Raw genomic sequence first — 15,120 nt, forward strand, 5'->3', positions numbered from 1 at the left:
GCAGCCAATACGGAATGAACTGTGCACCCGGAAGGGCGTATCATTTTCTTTACTTGCCAAAAGACTAATTCAGAATGAAAGCATGGTCAGTCAACGCTAAAAAGAAGAGCTGTAAGCCCGGCTACACTGTGAGTGGAGAATTCCTCTGGAATTGGAAATGCCAAGGACTTTTGGTGTACCAGCCCCTTCTTACACTCTGACATAATGAGACGCAAGAACCTGTTAATAGAGAGCACTTGAAACGAAAAATTTAGCGCTAAGGCTTTACACTGTTACTGTCAAGCAAAAATTGAGTCGGTAACAAGTTAGGTTGCAAACAATCGAGTAGGCAGATTTCTTTGGTATACTATGCTTGGCATAAGGCAATAATTACTCATTGACATCCACCTGAGCGCAGCCATACGGCTACAAAGGAAAGCTATACAGCTTTCTCAGAAACTTCGCAGTTAAAGAAAAATTCGTCCTGGTCCGGGGTTCGAACCCAGGACCACCGCTTCACCGGAGCAGTCGCTCTACCAATTGAGCTAACCGGGACGGTAAGCTTATGGTAGGGCGAGAGCGAATTGATCAATAACTCGAAGTGGGAACAGTGTTGGTCAAATGTTTAGGGGAATCCCCCAAGGTGGAGTAGATTTGTAATAAGGCAGTAATTACTCATTGACATTACTGCCTTATTACATTATTACATTACATTAATTACTGCCTTATTACAAATCTACTCCACCTTGGGGGATTCCCCTAAACATTTGACCAACTATGCTTGGCAATACGACTTAGATAAAAAAAAAAAAAACTTGAACGGGGCCTGGTTTTTCTAATAATGCACAGGCACGTGAATCGATACTTCAAGTAAGAAATTAAACTGAAGTTGAGCACGATAGAGCCATCAAATGAGTGATGTGCTAACGGTAAGTCGCAAAGTCAGATGTTACATTTACCTGGCTATATGCCTGAAATTTCTACTAATGTACCCACCCAATTGATCCAGTACAATATGACTGACAGATGTATGCACAAATATGCTACGCTGCGAGAAATACAGATGCCATTAGAGTCTAGTGTATCTAGCAACTACTTAACGAACGAAGAGCGAGTTTAAATTCGCCCGGACTAACCCTTCCAATCAGACGATACAAGCTTACCTTAACTTTACCAGCTAGCTAACAGGCATAAACTGAAATTATTGCTGACCTCCTAAAAAAGTATTTGCGATGAGAACGATTAGCTACAGTCAATCACATTTAAATTACAAAAAAGAATGTTCATGTCTCACTCAACGTGTCCCGTTGTTTGCTGTTTGCCGGCCGAACAAAAACAGGCTGTTAAACCGTTTAAAGAACAGAAGAGCCTCGTAATCCATACATATGTGAAAAAGTGAACTTAGTTCAGTGTGGACAAATGTGTGAAAGAATCCCCCAAGGTGGAGTAGATTTGTAATAAGGGAGTAATTACTCTTTGACGTCCATCCAAGCGCAGCCATACGGCTACAAAGCAAAGCTATATAGCTTCCAAAGAAACTTCGTAGTTAAAGAAAAGAAAAGCTGCATAGCTGCACAGCACGTCAATGAGTAATTACTTCCTTGTTCGTTATTTCAGTTTCGGCGAGTCAAATGGACAGCATACACACGGTTCTTTTAATTTCGGGCATGCGCTGACCCTGTAACGGAGAGTGCTGAGGATTACCTGCATTAAACGGCACGGCTCATCAGTGCAGCGGCAAGGAACAGTGGGCTTACCTGAAAATAAGAAGAAAAAAAATGTCTACATTAGAAACGAATCAACAAAGCCACATCACAAGCTTGTTCCAACATGTACTTTGCTAAGAGAGGTTTGCGCATACCACCAGAGAAACACGAGTATGAGGCTGAAAATCCGGCAACAACGATGTGGCGAGAGCGTCTGACAACGCGTTCACACTGCTGTGAAATTCCACGGCAGTCACTGGTCTAGAACGTTTGGCCTGACAACGAATAGCGGCAAGACTGAACGCAGTCGACGACTGAACGCAGCGGAAGTCAGTGGTTAAGATACGGGCAGCCCCAACGATTCTTTACTGGAACGCGGTTATCGCCTAGCTTAGGAACAGCGTAGGAACAGCTTGCTGCACTTCGGCAGAAAGCCGAGACTTTGCTTCTGGCCGAACAAGCCTTGTCTTGCTTTGCGACACGCTGAATGGATGATTTAAGGTATGGGTTCCTGTCGCTTACCTCGCCTACATTTGCGTTTTTGTTCGGCCGGCCGCAACAAATTGCTGGTAATTACATGCTGTATAATGCAAATCAGGGGAGCATTCATATTGTTTTGCACAGGTAAAATTGGTTCGCAGTTGGATGCCCCTTAAATGCCATCCAGCTTGTTATCAACGGTTTAGTGCAATAGCTGCGACGAACAACGAACAGGACTTTCGGCTCAAAAGCGTTGCCCGAACTTCGCCCCACTTTCTTGGATAAAATGAAAAAAATTTCGCCGACATCAATGTTCCGTGCACTCAGCCAAACTTTCCATTATTTCAATAGGGACGCATTTCCCTACATGTCGAAGGGTACATGAGAGAAAATGGCAGCCAATGTTCTCCGGCATAAGGCTGGCGACTAGAGAAAATCGTTTTATCTCATATCTGCCGCCGCAACCGCGCTGGGTCACCCAAGAGCCATTGATCTCGTAACAAATGGAGCATACATCTTGTCCACTATCTCCCCAATGTGCGAAACAGCCCCGAAACAGCGCGCGCTTTCAGGATGGGTTCCACAGCTGGCCAGAGCAACGAGAATAAACACTTTCCGGTCAAGAGAGATGCCAACGCCAAAGACGGCTCACTCCATGAATTAGTCGATATGCATGCCCGCCGGTATCGCCTTGCCGCGCCAGAACAATCGGTCTCGCGCGCCCCTCCGAATCCACTTCTCTGTGCCGCAGCAGGGCGAAGGGTGAAGCCCACCGCGTAGACGCGCACGAAAGACAGTTTGATGGCTTATCCGGGCGCGCCGCATTTGACTCACAAAGCGCGCCCATCTCGGTGGGCATGGAGCAATCTGATGAAGTTTCCGGCCGTTCTAGTCGCCGCTTCTGCGAGACACCCTGGTCATTCACTGAGCTCGCTGGCTGGGCCCCAAAAAGGGCACCACCGCACGACAGAAAGAGCAGATACGGGTGGGGGAGAGGCTGGCGCCACTCCAACTGAATATTTGATGCGCCATTAGGACCGCGGCCGGGTGGCTGACACCGGCCCCAGGGCCGCTGCGGCTGGCCAGGGTCCTGGCCCCGGAGAGAAGGCTGCTCCGGGCCGCATTAACCCACATTTAAAGTTGCGTGACTCCGCAGCCTTGGCATTTGCGCGCGGGGCCGGACGGAGGAGAGGCCCTTTGCCGGAGCATCCATCAAAATTCATTACCGAAAGAGCATCGCGGAGCCGGCGACGGGCCAGCCGGATAAATCTCGCTCCGGTGGCCGCCCAGATGCTATAGGGGAGGAACCCGCCTGGCAAATGACGCGAAGACGTCGCGAGTAATTCGTCTCCACACGGCCCAAGCGCGACACGAGCGACGGCAGGTGTGTGCGCGCCGAGATGGGGCAGCTCCAGGAGGGGTTCACTCGGCCAGCCCCTCCGCTGGGTCGTCACCAGAGGCGGCACTTGGAAAGGGCTTCGTCTCCGCGAGAATGAACGCCATTACCTGGTGGCATGGCGTCCGACTGGGACACTTAGAAGGACTCGCCGACGGATCACACATTAATCGTTCGACAACCAACTAAGAAGCTAGCTAGCTCACTCACTGATTATAGTTACCTAATTCAGACATGCGAACCGACTATGCTGAATCTCCGGGAATGAACCCAATGCCGTTTGCGAAATGCAAAGACGCCTTCATTCATGCGACATGTTGTCATAATAAAAGGAACTAAGGGACTTGCTCTAGCCCTGTAAGGTTCGTATGAAGACACTAACGCGGTTTGGAAATCTGCAGGCGATCTATGATAACTTTTCATTTCTTGTCGTGCGTTCTTGGGAATATCATACATACATAAAGCAGAATCGGGCAGGGTAGATATAAGGTGGACTCAGGGAAATCGAAAGCTCTTTCGGCAACACGTGTTTCCGCCGGCATACTATGGCGGTCTTTCTGCTTCTCTGATTATATTTCTCCACAATAAAGAACTAAGTGTAAGTTACCTGAATGTGATTCCGACGGACCGCAAACAAGTATCCCCTGATGATCACCTCACCCTGTGCCTCGCGCAACTTTCCGAGCCCCGCTTCCGAGCAATAATTCTCAATACGCGGGACGTCTTATCTGAGTTTTAAAATGCCGTGCTGATGTTGCATAGCTTCTGGACAAACTCCTCGCGGTATAGGGCGAGTAACGCAATGTTACGGCAGCACGCATCAGAACGCAAGGCACCACGGTATACATACTGCAGGCGGGTTTGCGAATCTGCGCCCCCGTGAATCTCGCGACGCGTTGATATCGGACGCTCTCGTGATACAAAATGATAGGCTCATTCCGCGCATATGGGCCCGTTTGGAGGCCCCACATTCGCCTCCCGTTTTTGCGTTTCCACACCTTTTTCTTTTTACTCTCTCTCTCTCTCTTGTTCCCGCTTAAAGTGCGCCGCTAATTTCCCCCCAACCGCTGGCAGAAACGCACAGCGCGATAAGAAAACAACGTTTTCCCGTCCATCCAAACCTCCTCCCTTTCAAATTTTATTATATTTTTTCTTTTTTGCCCGCGCCCTACCGCGGCGCTAATGCTTCTTATCTCACTGCACGAAACTTGGCAACCGTGAAATCGAGCCAGCGTGCGCCGACAAATTACGGCAAGAAAAAAGTCTTGATACCGCGCGTTCTCCGCTACCGACAGTAATGAGGAAGAAAAATGACCCAACAACAAATCTGCAGGAAGGAAATATTTAACTGCGCGCGACGGCGCGCCCCGCCACAGCGTTGTGGGCGGACAGGGAAAAAAAAAAGATTATATAATAAGGGAAGGGGGAAACGCATATTACAGGCGGCCGCGCACGTAAAACACACTTTTCTATCGCGCAGCTCGTCTTCGCTCTTTCGATAAGAAAAACTGAAAAAATAAGCGAGAAGAATAGAAGCAGGAAACGAGAATAAAAAGCTCCCATTTAAATGCGCATAGAAGGCCTGTTAATTTTCAACGCGTGACTTCGTAGACAGCGGCACGTGTCCGTTCGTATCTTCATGTTCTCTGCACGCTCACGGACCGAAAACGTGGAAGAAAGTAAAAGAAAAAACAAGTAAAGGAAAAACGTTGCGATGCGAAGGACACTTAAAAAGGAAGAGGAAGGGCGCGAACAGCGGCGCAAGACGAAAAATAGTCACGTTGAAGAAAACGGAAGGCAAGGCGGAGATAACGGGCCCGAAAAAAGATCGAAAGCGTCGAGGAAGGGGGGGAGGCGGTTTGAGAATATGCGCTCCCCGCAGTGCACGGGCGCCGCGGCGATGGCACCAAAGGGGAAAGGAGGGTGGAAGCGGGAGAGCGGGCTGCGGAGCTGCTCCTCTGTATGCGGCTATTGTTTATTCGGCCTCGCTCTGTGCGTGCGTGTCTCTCCGCTTTTCGTGTCCGGGCGAAGGCGCTCGACAGTTTTCGGGGGACGTGCTTTCGCCAGCGCTGGCGCGGCTTTTATGGCGGCGGCAACGGCGCGCATCCATACATGTCGGCGTGGCGGCGGAGTGAGCTCGGGGGCGGCTCGGCGCCCTTCGAGAGAGCCGAGATAACGGACGGATCAATCGACGGAGGGAGGAAAAGAGAGCGCCATGCCCTGAATGGGAACGGCGTGTGGGCCACGAGATGTTGCCGGGAATGCGGAGGGAGAGGCATTATACACACAATGTATGTGCGAAGATAACGGTGCGGTGCCGATCGCCGCCTCTGTGCGCGTATGTATACACCCCGGCAGCGGGTTCGCACGCGCCGGAAAGCTACGGGACTCTCCTTCGGCGATCGACAGCTTGGTGGCAGCCGTATGGGTCACCTTATAGGTAACGGAACGACTCCCGGGATAAATCAGCGGAACCGGTAAAGTGCCGAGTAAGCCTTTTCCACGGACCTGGATGATGGAGCCGATTAAAGCTTTATAATGTTTCAACATTACACACGTGGCGAGCTTACTGAAGGTAGTTTCAGTACAGGAGACCGCACCGTAGTTCAAACCGGTATCGTACCGGTATCTGAGGCTGACGTAAAAGCAGATCACGTATGGGCGAGGAAAACGTGAAAGACGAAAGAAAATAGTCGGAAATCGAACTTTCCAACTTGGGCACGGTCAAGGCCACACTGGTTCTCAAGAGAAAGTTCCTGACAGACACATAACCAAGTATTTTAAATCTCATCTAACTAGACTAGCAAAACTGTGTCTTGTGGGGCCGTGTGTGCGCCGCATATGTTCTCTCGTCGCTTATTCTGAATGATTAAACTTGGCGTCCGAGTTGCACTTGCGCTCTCGTGAAAAACATTATTGTCTGTATTTTTTTTTAATATACACAGAAATTAACGCACACTTTTTTTTCCCCTGCCACCGTCTGCAGCAAGAACACACAAAAGCGAGCCGTGGTTCAGCCCTCTTAAAAACCGCACTGCGAGCGCTCCCCCCTTCACCTCTATAAATAACTTTCGTTAGTCGCTACTCCGCCCTCCCGAGAAACAACATTTCCAAGGAGCTGGGCTTAAGCGGCAGATTTGTGCGCTCCTTTCGTGCGAGGCGAAGATCCACCGAGAGAGGCCCGGGCCCGCACCGAAGTTGAAGCCAAGCCGCTTGCACCAAGAGGGGGAGGGCGAGCAGCGGCAGAGTGTGTCACTCCGGAGAGGCACCTCCGCCACGCTGGCTGCGGAGGAGAGACGGCGTTCCATTGTAAAAACGCGACGGCTCTTCGCCGCCCCAAGGCCAGCCCCCGCCGAGACGCAACCGGCGCGCGTGCGGCATAATGGCGCGCATTCAGATACAATCTGACCTTAGCCGTGGCACGCCGACGAATCCGCAGAGCCAAGTCTCGCTGCCTCGTCCCTCTTTTGCTGTCTAGTCGACCGCACTTGTCGACATTCATTTCGGGACAGCGGAGGGAGGGAGGCCCGCGGTGGGTGTGGAGAAAGTTAAAAAAGGTGTTGTGCCGCCAAGCATAAACCAAAGCCGGGAGGGCGGTTGCGCAAGCGGGGCGAGCCAGGTATGCGGCAAGGGAGGGGAGTCGGCTGATGGGAGAGGAGGGCCCGGAGGCGGGACCGCCAGAATAAATTGACACATTCCCAGAAGAGATGCGTGTCGGTTAGTATAAGACTATAAATGACGCTGACACGCGTGTTCGCGCGCGGGCCCCTGTCTGCGGGCGGCTGGGTCCGCTCCTTTTTCTTAATTGTTTCTCGCCTCGTTGCTTCGCCGCTGCCATGCATGTACTGCGAGCGGCGCTCGCTTCAAGGCTGCGAAAGGGAAACGCATTATAACCGCGCAGGCGGGGAGAAGGAGGAACGGTCGGTGCAGCTCTAAAACGCCGCCGAGATAGAGAACTTGCCTCGCGTGCGCCCAGGACGGCAGCGGAAAATGTCTGGTTTTTGACAAACAAATTGAGAAGGAGCAGATGCGCTCGACGTCTGCGAGTTTGCGCCGAGAGCGACCGTTTAGCCTCTTCTGCAGAGCTACTTGTTTGTGCATGCCCACTTTCCGCTATTAAATTCAAATGCTTAGCCAAATAAGAAACGCTTGCTCATGAGCAATATTAAGTGGCAGGGTTAAGCATTCGAGAACTCGTTAGTGGCACTTTGTGCCTACTGCGACTATCGATCCGATCACATAAGGGCTAAAAAATTTTTTTTTTAACAAAACCACTGAATGCATTACATATTCATGAAACTACAGGAGTAGGCGATATCGCGAGTTCAACCTTAGCAATAATTCCAGCAGACTGTGAACAAGAAAACTTCTCCGAGAGCCGCCGCTGTGGCTCAGTGGTTATGGCACTCGGATTCTAACTCGAAAGACGCGGGTTCGATCCCGGCCGCGGCGGTCGAATTTCGATGGACGCGTAATTCAGGCCCGTGTACTGTGAGATGTCAGGGCACGTTAAAAAACCCAAGGTGGTCGAAATTTCCGGAGCCGTTAAACGTAACCAGATTCTTCGAAGACAGTCTATGAGTATTTTTTTTTTCTAGTAACTTGGCTGCGAATAGTATCGAGTCCCGTCCAAGAACCAAAGGAAACACGCGGCCGCGTTACCTGTTCTCTGAATATATCTGCGGCTCCATATACAGCTGAAGTAAGGAGCACATTTCGTTTCCCGGTGTCTCAGCACGACTCAAAAACTTGCCGTAATATATAAACGTGCGCACACTACAAATGAAGCTTGGGTAAAAAAAAAAGTCTGAGAAAACTTACAGAAGCCGTATAAGTGTAATACAACAAGAAATCGCACTTGAAATCAGGCGTAGTAAAAGGACGGTTTTAGGCCTAAGATACATTAGCACACGGCAGGGTCTCTGATACCATCGGCTCATTAATGACCGATTTCTTGCGGCCCGCTCCGTGCATAACAAAGAAGTCGCCCCGCGGGGCATACGTTCTCAAACTCGCTGCCAGCACGAAAAAATGCGCCGGCCTGTTTAGCGGGAAACTGCGAAGCAGATGTAAGGCGTGAATGAGAGGAGGAAAAAAAAACAAAAGAGCAAAATGGAAGAACGGCCTCGAGAAAAAGTTTATTAATTCATAGATATGACAGGTGCAACAGAGTGTGACTAACTCGCTATAATACAGGCTGAAGCGCTTACGTAAGCAGCATGTTCGATTCGCTAAGCCTGTACGACAGTTTATGATAAAGACTTCCTGTAGGCTTGCGGTCATCATGAAAAACGGAGAAACCGGCCAGTTCTGTGCAACCATGGCTGGCTTCGTCCAAGAGAGATAAAAACTCTTGTGTCGAAAGCTGTGAACGTGAGCGCGAGAATGGAAAATCAGGTGGAGGCGCGGTATGCGAAGATCATCTCCTTCATTTCTTTTTTTAAAGCTGAAATTCAACTTCTCGACTCGTGGCAAAGCTTTTCTATTTTGCCAGGCGAATAAGACAGCCTTTATCTGATAACGCACCGATGTGTTTCTACATTTACGACCGGTGCGACAAGTCTTGCTGGGTGAAAATATATTCACGGCTCTTTTTCTCGCGAACCGAGGCGATGAGAAAAAACAAAAAGTTGGTCATACAGCAAAGGTATGGAATGAAAAATGCCCAATATTTCAATGGACGCATAAATTATCCACCCGAAAACTTCGGTGCAAGTGGCGTGCCCCTGAAGCACGTTCCTTGTAGACAAGAACACCAAGCGCCGACATAAGCAGCCTTTACCGACAACCCCAAATAGTCGTGCAGCACCGTACGGTAACAATAAGCAGCAGGTGAACTGCGGCCTCTCCGTTCTTTTTCGCAGCTACCGACTCTCCGTGCATGACACACGAGTTCTGCGGTTTCACAGTATACGTTACGGCCACAAGCGGATGCGACAGAGACACTCCACCTCCGTTCCGCGGCGAGTGAGAACAGACCGCGTGCATCCGGTCACGCCACGGTGTTCGGTGCAGGCTCGTGTGACAGCTCGCGCAGCCTGCGCCACCAACCACACGCCGCCGAAAACTCGGTCGGGTACACATCCCAGCGAAGTCCACGCGGGACGTTCCCGCAACGAGGTCCGGCCCATCATCTCGGCGCCGCGTGACGACGCACGCGAAAAAGACGACCGAAGCGCGGTTTCGACGCCCCGCACCAAGAGTAGTAGCCCCGTGTGCGAGACTCGGGGCCGCGCATCGGGCCGAGAATTAAGTTGGCATTACCGCGGGCACAGCGGGGGAGCCGCTACACACAAGGCGCCGGGGAACTGCAGGTCGTCCCAGCGGCTCTCGCGAGGAGGGGGTCGCACGCGCTGCGTATAGACCCCCACGACAATCGATCACGCGGCCTCGGATCACGACCCCGCGGCGCGTCGCCAACGCGCCCGAAGTGGATCTCCCCGCCGCCGAGGCGCTCGTCTTTATGCACCGAGAGGAGATGGATCGCCGGCGCGAGACTCCTGGGGTGCTCATCTATGCAGGACGCAGCCGCCCGCGCATGTCTGGCCGCTTGTATACACGGCCGCACACGCTTCCCCGGCGAGCATAACAGGGCCGCGCCGCGTGAAGCCCCCGACAGCTCGCCTGATTAGAAACGACCGCCGCTGCAAAAACCTGGGGCGAAAAGCGTGCGGCAGAAACAAGAAAGCGGCGGGTGCACGCAGTATACTCCTTTTGTCCGGTGCAACATACGCCGTGTGGGGCGCACTTTATCAACGCCTCCCGTGAAATTTGGTGCTGAAGGTGACGACGGCTCCATTCAGCGGCATAGCGTCTCTCCAAGGACTTGCTCAAGCATACTACTGAAGTACAATGCTCTGGCGCGTATGCCACATATTTTAGTTCTGTTTAAATAACTGAACGCAGTTTGGTCAAGTACCCTGCGACCTTCGGCATTAGCTCGAGCTCCATTAATCGAACGCTCAAACCGGACGTCACGCACTCGGAAGGTGGTCAGTGCGCAAAATATTACCTCGCTCCCAGTTAGCGCTACAAGTTAAAAACTTCTATCCCAGCTCGAGTCACGCAAAGCACGCGATGTTCCACAAACGCCACCCGTGGCGAAATGCCCCGCGCATGGCGCAACCTGCGGGAACTCGCAGCCGCCAGTGCGCCCCTCCACCGGCGGATCAATCAGAGCAGTTGTGGTGCCCGTCGCCGCATGTTGCCACGCGCATGGTCACAACCAGGGCGCCACTCCGCGGGCTGCGGCGAGAGTTGCCCGGGGCAACCCGGCCGCGCCACCACAAACATGAGAGCGGCGCGCATATCGCCGCAATTATGAATGGGCTTCCGCTCGGCTAGCGAAGTGTGTCATTTGGCGTCCGTGTGGCGAGTTCCGCTTTACATCGATACCTCTAGTTTTAATTGCGAGATGGGGGGGCGTAGAGGAAGGCGGGGGGGGGGGGGGGGGGGGGGACTTTCCGCGTGACTGCCGGCGCTCCGTCGTCTCGCGGACGACGCGGCGCGACACGCGGACGCCCGCGCTGAGTTATGGTGCGGACCGAGTTAATAAAAGATGGCAGAGTGGCCGCCAGCGCCGCTGCCACGGGCACATTAGCGCTGGCGGCCGCTGATAGCGCGCTGGGCAGCAACGCGACGGTCACGCAACCTCACCAGCCGCCGGCCGGGAACCAGGGGCAGCATGGCACGCGATATAGCGCCGGCTTCCACGTGCTCCACGGGCAGATAAATACTGCAGTCGAAGGGCGCCCCTCGCCATGACCACCGGTGCGCACGTTGCGAGTCACGGAGGTTCACGCGGCCTTTAATTGAGGAACTGGATCCCATCATCTCTCCCCGCATTCGAACATGCGCCCGAGCAGCACTTACCAGGGCCGTCCCTCAAGGTGGCGCGAAATTGGAAAGTGCCCCGCCAACCCGATGTTTCGGTGCCCGCTTACAAAACGCTGTATACGCGGAATGATAACGAAGCCTTCCACTGCGCCACCGTCCACAGCATAAGCCAGCATCTGCTCAGTAGCCTGTAGCCTCAGGCCATGGGAATTATTCTTACGAGCGAAACGTAACCAATGTAACCTTGAGTTGCTCAAGCGTCCCACCACGGGGAGCAGGAAGAGGCTCTCCTTTTCGCCCCACACTCCGGAGAGGCGCCCCGCGCGGCTTTCGGCGTCGTTTGTTCCACCTCAGTGCAACCTGGACGCGTATAACGAAATCGGGAAGACGTCGGTTCCGCGTATTGATTAAAGCCGCATCACCGCGCGTGTCCTTATACGGGTGAAGAATGAAAGACGAAGCTCGGGGAGCATTTATATGTATGAGCGGCGGCGCTGCGCAACAGCGCCTACCTCGTCCGGCGCGGCGGCGATTGCGTCACACGCGCCCCAGCGCGCGGCTGCAGCGGAAGGTAAACGAGCAATGCCGCCCCCAGGGCATGCAGTGCGCGCAAAACCGGCGCTGACAAGGGTAACCCATTGCAAGATACTTTGCATTCCCAGGCGATTACGTCGAAAGGGGCCGCCGCGTTCAAGGAGTGAAAGCAGCTGTACGAGTTTTCTTTCTTTGTTTGTACCAAGCTGCCAAGGCCAGAACGCCAGTGAGGCCCACAGCGTGACGTTCGTATCTCGGAGGCTACTTACTCTCCGCGTCTTCCTGCGTCCAAGGGCGCCTCCACGGAGGAGAGGTCTGAGCCGCGGAAAAGAAGCAAGCGCACTCATAACGGCCAAGGACGCGCCGCTCATGCGCGTATTTCATCCAGACAAGGTGCCTTCCACAGCTCACCGCGTGAATACTCGCAGAAAGGAAACAAGAAAAAGCGAAGTCGGTTGTTCGAAGTATGAGCACGTTGGCACACCATCGGAAGCGTTCATTACGGCTGCCCTTGTCAAAACAAGGGTTGGCAAAAGTGGCCGTTCGCTCCCCCGAAGGGCACAGCGCCCAGCAGGTATACACAGCCACCAGGGAATCGCCAACCTCGGCTGGAACACGTGCGCGCCCACCGGTGCCAGTGGAGTGGTGTTAGCGTTTCTCTCGCCCTCCCTTGCGGAACGGCGGTCCTGCTGAACTCCACCCAAATCGGCACGCCGGAAGTGCTTGCCTTGAAAGTGAAGAGCAGTTTTCTCCGGCCTCGCCGCTTCAGCCTAGGCAGCAAGACGCCCACAGTAGCTTGCCTCCTTGCGAGACAAGTTCGGAAGCCGAGAGGCTTCGGCCGCACCAGCCCGCGATGGTTCATGTTCTCAGTGATTGAAGGCATGCCTAGCTTTTCAAGTAAAAAAAAAACAGAAAACCCCAGCACTGCGTACGACTGACGTCTTTCTTCGTAGAGCGACTAAATCAAGCAGAAAAAAAAAAACGAAACAACCATGACCCCATTGAAAGACACCGTGCGCAAGACATGTGGAAGCGGAAGAAACCTCGCTGCGTACAAAATACGGGCCGCATCCGACGGCTTGGAAGTTAAAAGTGCCAACCGGAAGAGCCAGGCTGAAGAGCGGCGGCGAGGAGCGGGGCACTGGGAGGTGGCACGAACACGGTAGGGGGGAGACGCCGGGTACACTTGCGCCCCGACACCGAGCCAGAGAGGAGAGGCGAGCAAATACCGCGCTGATGCCACAAACGCTTCCCCGAGCAGGTATTCAAGCAGAAACGACTCATAGCGGGGGGCCATAAAGGCCGAGATCGGCAACGGAGCAACGCGCGTTGAATCGCAGCCATAAAGGCGGCTCTTCTACGCGCGCGATACAAAACGCGCGGGCAATCGCCCCGACCACGATAAGCCCCGCGCTCGAGGGATGCAAGCGCACGTGGCAGCGGCAGCCAAGTGTCTCGGCAGCCGCCGCGTGAGCTGTTTGCCGAGAGAGCGTGCGCGCGCCAAAAGACAAAAGCGCGCGCAGGGAGGGCTGCCCAGAAGACGACGCGCTCCCAAATGAACGCATCGTGTGCACGCGCGCGTACGCGGGGATAGGGTCGACGAACTTCCGGACGGCCGAAACAGTGCGCGCCTTGGGCGACGGCGGCGCTTTTCGCGGCTGTCCCTCAAAGCCGCACAACGACCGGGCTCCCCCCCACCATTCTGGCGCACTTCTTGAGACGACGCCACGAAGAAGGCGGGCTCGGCTGCATGCGAAGCCGTCCGCTTGAGCGCAACGGCACGAGCGAAGCCATTAGAGCGAGGGCACAGCCACGAGGCACGCGTCCCAGCGAAAATATTTCATTTTGATTCCGCAGCGCGCAAAACACACTCTCCTTGACCCGCACGCGCTGCCTTCACAGTACTCGCACCGAGTTGCGACTGAGCCGACCCCGCCGGTTGGAGGGGGAAAAAGAAGAAACTCAAGTGGCTCAAGGCGAGGCGGAGTAACCGTCAACAAAAAGATGACTGAGGCATCATAAGTAACGAGACAACACCGCCGCCGGGGGAAAGCAGGGCATTAAATGTGCTGCCCATTAGGCGGGGAATCCCATTAAAGCAATTAACGCTGACACCTGAGATCAAATTATGCCGAGCGTTAACACGAGAAAGAAGATGGCTGCGCTGGTCTGCAGTTTTACACTGCTCCCAATCTCTCTCCGCCCTCTCCTCGCCGAGAAGTTTTCTCGCGTTGAGGCCATCAATCATGGCAATTTAGCGCCGTATGAAGAGTGACGGAACGCAAGCAATGTTTGGGCCGCTTTTTCGCCTTACTGATACAACGACGGTGCGCAGCGTTCTGCGGGAGCCTTGTCAACGCTGCGCAAATTAAGCTAAATACGTAAAAATAAAAGAAGAGAGACCCAAATTTGCAGAGAATTTGAGCAGGCGACACACCGCAGATGGACGGATACGAGGAAATAACACTGCCCCTCAGTCTCCAAACCGAGAAAGTTAAAAAATAAGAGAGACCGTCCAAACAAAAAGATCGGGTTCAGCACGGCGAAGTTCTGGGCCAATTGGTCCGGCATGTTAAAGGGTAAAGAAGAACCGCGACAGAAACAGGGCATGGGAATAGAAGTGGACAGGATGAGCGGTACCTTCTTACCCTGGAACAAAAACGTTCAGACAGAAAAAGCAATCAACTTGCTTAGCACACACTGTGGCTAAAGCAGTAGCAAACAAAAAGGAAATACAGCAAGGAGCGGTGAAGATAGAAGTTTAAGTTACACATTCAGCCAAATATACGATGAAAAAAGAAATAAAATTGTCGTACTTGACATGTTTCCGGACTTTTTAAGGACTTGAACTACCATTACCGGGGCTAACGATAGAAGAGTTCAAACCATCAAGTGCATTTCGCTCTTCATATCGAGACCTCATGCACAGACAGGAAACGTAGTAGTGAAATAAATGCTCTCAACGTATGTGCTTTCGCTGCTCTGTTCAACATATCCACTCAATACATTCTGGTCACATGGATGTACAAAGCAAGTTTACTTAAGAGTGCCTATCTTGCTGTAATACAGAGGAGCAATACCGAATATGACGATAAAGACAAAATGCAATAGACGGAGCAATTACGGAGACAAAGGGGATATGCAAAAAGGAAAGGCGGAATTAAGCCTGCCGGCTTCTTCCCGGGACAG

At 53.0% G+C, this 15,120-nt stretch overlaps 1 protein-coding gene across 4 annotated transcripts in view; it reads right to left on the bottom strand.

Moving 5' to 3' along the window:
* LOC149350234 (Krueppel-like factor 6) overlaps window positions 1-15,120 on the bottom strand; it is a 356,738-nt gene that overhangs the window by 72,700 nt on the left and 268,918 nt on the right. For 2 of the 4 annotated variants that reach the window (XM_089579217.1, XM_089579218.1), the window contains one exon: window positions 1,684-1,736. The exons of the other annotated variants lie outside the window; for them this stretch is intronic. In XM_089579217.1, the coding sequence (XP_089435343.1) occupies window positions 1,684-1,736 (53 nt within the window). The remainder of the gene's footprint in view (window positions 1-1,683; window positions 1,737-15,120) is intronic. 4 annotated transcript variants of the gene reach the window in all.

The sequence above is a fragment of the Amblyomma mixtum genome, chromosome 3 (assembly GCF_055824585.1).
Source record: "Amblyomma mixtum isolate Tamu chromosome 3, ASM5582458v1, whole genome shotgun sequence".
Classification (NCBI taxonomy): domain Eukaryota; kingdom Metazoa; phylum Arthropoda; class Arachnida; order Ixodida; family Ixodidae; genus Amblyomma; species Amblyomma mixtum.